This window comes from Rhipicephalus microplus, chromosome 6 (assembly GCF_043290135.1).
Source record: "Rhipicephalus microplus isolate Deutch F79 chromosome 6, USDA_Rmic, whole genome shotgun sequence".
In the NCBI taxonomy this organism is placed as follows: Eukaryota; Metazoa; Arthropoda; class Arachnida; order Ixodida; family Ixodidae; genus Rhipicephalus; species Rhipicephalus microplus.
In genome coordinates, this window is record NC_134705.1 from 156,366,020 (window position 1) to 156,372,117 (window position 6,098).

Below are 6,098 nucleotides of genomic sequence, written 5' to 3' on the forward strand. Positions count from 1 at the left end.
AACGTAGCAACCTTTTCCTGTCAGATATTGCTCAATGTACATGCCAATGGCTGCTAATGGGAAATGAGAGACAGGAGAATTTGGCTTTTACTTTCTTACGGCTTGCGCTTCGTATCTACTTCCCACCTTTAACCACGTCGGGTTCATGGTATATACTAGTTCATTGTGAGCCCTGAGCGCTGATGATGTTCCTACAGCAATCAAAAGTCTCAAAGAAAGCGGCCCTAGTATAGATAAAATCTCAGCAGGACACTTAAAACTTGCAGTAGACATTATTTCTGAACCACTTTCTATAATTATAAACCTTGCGTTCAAGCATGGCAGTTTCCCTACTTCTCTGAAAATAGCTAAAGTCCTTCCGATTTTTATAAAGGGTGACAAGAAATCTACTTCTTACTATCACCCCCTCTGTATTCTTTCTTCCCTGAGCAAAGTCATCGAAAAACTATTAATAACTCGGCTAAACAAGTACCTTAATAAATTTAATATACTGAAGCCCTGTCAATTTGGCTTTCGCGCTGGAAGTTCTACTAACCTTGCTATTCTTTCCCTATCAGACTTCATCAAACACTCTATAGACGCAGGATTTGTAGTAGGGTCAGTTTTCTTAGACTTCACAAAGGCATTCGATACCATTAATCATCTCATTTTATCCAACAAACTCGAATCATACGGTAATACAGGTCCATTCCTCAAACTTTTAAACAGTTACCTCCTTAACAGAAAGCATACTACATGTTTACATATCGGGCTCATTTTCTTCTACTAAAACAATAAATCAAAGGGTTCCTCGAGGGTCATTACTGGGTCCGTTACTTTTTTTTACTTTACATTAATGACATTCCTGACATTATACACATAGCTCACTCCGTTTTATATGCTGATGATACTACCATTTCCATTGCTGATAGATGTATTGACAACGCCACTAATAAATTAAATGCTCTACTTTGTAGCGTGTCAAAGTGGTGCCAGGAAAATTGCTTAATTATTAATCTAAATAAATCTACGTTTATTGTTTTTAGATCAGCTCAACGCAAGTTATCTTCCTCACCACAGTTCACAGTTGACTCTAATTTGATTAATATCAGCGACAGTGTATCTTTTCTTGGCATTCACCTCGACGCTAACCTTAACTTCGCTCTACATATTGCTCACATTAGAAAAACGGCAGCATTCGGCATTCGTGCATTACTCAAAGCTCGCTCATATTTTTCTCATAAAGTACTCCTTTCACTTTATTCGAATTTATTCATTCTCATATCACTTACGTCATCGCATCATGAGGGAATACTTACCAGTGTCATCTTTCATCTGTACAACATCTACGAAATCGAGCTATTCGCGCTAGTTTTAACTGTCCTCGCGAAAGAAGTGCCGCTCCCCTTCTTCAATGCAATAAATTAACTGTTAGCTATCTATTCAGGTTTAATCTAATTATGTTTCTGCATAAACAAATAAGACATCAACTTTCTGCTAATTTCATTGATCCTAAGGATTTAGGTAATACTAACACAACCAGGTTTGCAGCTAATAATAACTTTTTACTTCCTAAGGATCGTATAAACTATCGTAAATCATCTTCTCTCTTCTGTACCATCACCATATGGCATGATTTGCCCACTTCGCTAAAATGAAAAGTTTCTTTATTTTAATTAAAAGCTCAATAAAAGAGTACCTGTTAAATAGTTGATCTATCTTCTTTGTGTTGTTTTATGCTGTATCATTTATTTTTAATTTCATTTGTTTTTGTTTTTTTGTGCTTTGTATATTTTTGTTTCTACGATTCTAATAGCTGTGTTGGAAAAGAAAAGGAATAAACGTGTGCAGGCTAGTACTGCAAAAGAAGAAGGGTGGGCCCATTATCCCAGTTTTGCCAGATACGGCTTACGTAACCGCGCTAAGGTTCCGAAATGCTTGCCTGCAATGGGGAAAAGGTAATTTGGATAAATTCAAAGATTTCGAGCATTTGAGCTATTGCTGGAATAAACAGTGGTGTGTATCTCGCCAGTTAGAGGTCACTTATACCCGATTGCGCTGTGCGGTTCCACAACTAAATTATTACCTTAATAAAGCTCAGCTCAATGCGTCACCGCTATGCATTTGGTGCAACGAAATTGAAACAATTGAACATTTATTTTTATTCTGTCATCGTTATTCTTATCAGAGAAAAAAATTTTTAGCAGCTCCATTACAAAAGCTAGGAATACAAGTAAATTTACCAGTAATTTTATCACTTGACGGAACTTCATTTGGTTACTGCCACAGGAATGTATGCTCCGCTGTGTTTGATTACATCAACGCAACTAAAAGATTACCATGCTAGTGAACCACTACCTTTTCAGATCTTCAGTTTATATATCGTAGTTATGTCTTTCAAAAACAAAAGATGGTTTGACCGCTTGCTCAGCACACATTTTTGTTTTTTGGTAGTATTACTTTAAGCTACTTTTTCAGATTGGCTTCATTTTCAGTTTAGTTTCATTTAACTATCCTGCCGCCCGGTTTTTGGCCCATCCCCCTTTGTGGGTAAGCGTCATCCATCAGAGGTCATCAGCATCAGCATCAGAAGAAGTTAAAAACAAGAAACAACGTTCGGTCTGGTTTCTTCTCCGATCGGTAGTTTTCCGTTGCATCGTGGTGCCGAAACCCCTCGTGCGGACACGTCTCCTTCATCGCACGACTCTACGGGACCTTCTACTCGACCATGTCGTTTTGCGGGCCGCGAGGACTGCAACGAATCGTTACTGATCGGCGTAGACCGGACAAGACTCCAACACCAGATCCAATGGATCGCTTCAAGACCAAGCGCTCCGCTCGACGAGCCCAGAACACCAAGCTCCTGCAAGAAGCAAAGTCCCTGCTAAGTGACCCTACCACAGACAAGCCCAAACTCACAGGTATTTATGACCGTTTTTCAGCGAGCATCAACGAGCTCTCGAAGATCAATGATGCACTCGAGGAGCACGTGGCGGACGAGGAGCTCGAAGCTAAGTATGTCGCGGCAGCAGAGTATAACGACGAAGCTATAAGCATGCTCGCTGAGATTCGCTGCAAGATAGACGGTTTGCGACTTGGAGACAGTACAGCAGCAGCTGCTCCTCAGAACGCAAACACATCACCATCTGAAATGCCAACCGCAATTGGCGAAAGGCTGCTGAACCTTGGCATGCCAACATTTAGAGGTGATATACATGAATGGTCGGCTTTCTGGGAGCAGTATGAGCAAACTGTCCACCTGAACAACGCTTTGTCAACAACGACGAAGTTCTATCTATGTCATTATCTTACGGGTGAAGCGGCAGCTGCGATATGTGGTTTTCCGACTTCCGAAGCCTGTTTTGCAGACGCCATCGTGTTACTGGAGGAACGCTTCGGAGATCGAAAACGGATCAAGCAACACCACCTATCAGCGCTTCGCAATCTACCTCACATCAAGTCGGGAAGCGACGTCCGCGGCCTTAGGCGACTTTACGATGCTGTGCAGCTGAATATCCGTTGTGCAACTGCACTAAATGTTCCTACGCTTAGCTTTTCCGCTATGCTGATTGACATTTTACAGGAAGCCCTGCCGTACGATATCATTTTGGCCTACACACGTGCAAAGCGCAGTCAGGCACTAAGAGAAAACGGGTCTGCTGCCAATGTCTTTGAGCCAAGCGGGGCAGCTGCTACATCTGATGCGGAGTTAAAGGAGCTGCTCACCTATACTCGTGTAGAGCTAGAAAGTCGGGAGCAGTGCAAGCCCTTTAATGACCGACTGCTGTATGACCGTGCACAGAGGACTCGAAGCGGCAGCACCAGCACGGCTGTGGTACTACAAAGCACATCGAGCAGCTGGGTTGAGTGTTTTTTCTGCAAGTCGAAGAAACATGGCACCCGCGCTTGTGACGCGAACCTTGCCATCGATTCGGAGAAAGAGATGCCTGCGAAAGACAACCGCTGCTATCGATGCACGTCCCGAGGACCTCAGGCACGTTCTCGCCGCGTCAAACTCACCTGCTCGAGTTGCCACGGGAGGCACGCATCAAGTATGTGCGACCCGCACTATACATCGAACCAAACAGCGACACCTTCTCGTCCAGTTGACTCCTCCGGCAACACAGTAGGAATTATGTCGTCACAATCAGCTATGCTGTGTGAGAAGGATTCACTGAGCGGGGGCACAACAAATCACAGTGAAGTATATCTACAAACGCTTGGCCCCTTTGTCATGAAAAATGGCAAAACAGGGTATGTCCGAGGGATTCTCGACGAAGGGAGCCAGCGATCCTTCGTCACGGAAGATTTTGCGAAGACATTACACCTACAGGTGCTGGGAGAAACACAAATTGCGCTGAATACGTTTAGCTGTTCATCACCAAGTACTGTGGAAAGACGGCAAGTGGTAGAAGTTCCTCTGCGTAGCCAACGCGGTTCTGACATCTGCACGTTGCGCGCAATCGTTGTTCCAGTTATCTGCCAATATATTGCTTCCCCGAAAGCTGACAGCCATTTCGTTCAGAACCTGCGTCTTGAAAGCAAGGTCATTGTGGATGAAAAGAAGTTTGATGCGGAAACGAAAAATAGCCTCAGCTTGTTGATCGGTGCTGACCACCTCTGGCAAATCATGTCGGGACACATCGACAAAAGTGAAGAAGTTCCAGGACTGGTAGCAATAGATACAGCTTTTGGATGGACGCTACAAAGACCCAGTAACCAAAAAGCCGTTCTTGACTGCAGCTCTAGCCTAATGGTCTGCATTCTGAAAGTGCAAGCAATTGGTGATGACGAATCAACCTCGCAGACCTTGCAATCTTTTTGGCAACCAGAAGCAATGGGCATCACAGATTCAACGGAACCTTCCTCTCATGAGTCCGTTGCACGATTACATGAAACCATTAGCAAGAAAAGCACCAGATACACTGTGGCGTTGCCTTGGAAGGAATATAAGAAACCGCTTCTAGGGAACAACCGGAAAATTCCGCTATCACGTCTACAAAGATCAACGCGGAGGCATATCAACGTTGGAAGGAATGTTGCAGCGATATGACAGAGTAATCCGGCAATATCTGGAGTTGGGTCACGCGGAAGTGGTGCCTAAGGATACTCCTCGGGATCGAGATCACATCATATATTATATGCAACATCGGGAAGTAATAGGAGAGGAATCGTTAACTACCAAACTGCCTGTAGTGTTCGACACATCGTCACACACCCAAGGTGTACCATTCCTTAACGACTGCTTGGATAAAGGTGTGAACCTCAATCCAGAATCGCTGCAAGTCCTTCTTAGCTTTTGGTGGTACCCTGTCGCCATCAATTCCGACATCAAAAAGGCATTCTTACAAATTAAGATACATGAGACTGACCGAGATGCGTTCCGGTTTTTCTGGTTTGACTCTATTTCTGTAAGCCAACACCGTAAGCTCGTCGAATGGCGCATGACACGGGTACCGTTTGGATTAACGTCAAGCCCTTTCTTGCTAATGGCAACTATTCACTACCATTCAGATAACGCATGTAAAGATAAAGAGCTTGCTTCTACATTAATGAAGGCATTTTGTGTCGTTATTGGTGGGTGCGGAGACATTCCATGAAGGTCGGCGCATCTATGAGCAGTCGAAAAAAATTATGAAAGATGCTGGCTTGAAGCTCAGAAAGTGTAAGACCAATGATCATCAGCTGCAGAACATTTTGGACAACCAGGAGGAGCAAGTAGAAGGAGCATCCGGAGAAGCAGCAGCAGTCTTGGGAATGCAATAGGATATAGTAAATGATTACTTCAAACTTTCTTCCAAGTCTGTGGCGCAGTATTTAGTGGCTGGCCAGCTCGACACGATACGTACCCTACTGAAGTTTGCTTCCCCAATTTATGACCCACTTGGCATTCTATCGCTATTCACCATCACTGCAAAGCTTTTGTTTCAACGCCTTTGGGTTTCAGGCCATTCCTGGGATGAAGAACTCCCCGCGCGGATCAAAACGCAGTGGGCAGCCTGGTGTGCAGATGTAATACAGCTCGGCCACATAAAGATTCCGCGTTCCGTGAGAGACAGACTGCATGGAGCACTTAAAGAGGCTGAACTGCATATATTCGTTGACGGCAGCCTGAAGGC

At 44.0% G+C, this 6,098-nt stretch overlaps 1 protein-coding gene across 1 annotated transcript; it reads left to right on the forward strand.

Moving 5' to 3' along the window:
- The first annotated feature begins 2,707 nt into the window (after positions 1–2,707).
- On the forward strand, positions 2,708–5,032 carry LOC142766061 (uncharacterized). The gene has a single exon (XM_075867877.1). It carries the CDS (start codon positions 2,708–2,710, stop codon positions 5,030–5,032), a length of 2,325 nt encoding a protein of 774 aa, XP_075723992.1.
- Positions 5,033–6,098: the final 1,066 nt, after the last annotated feature.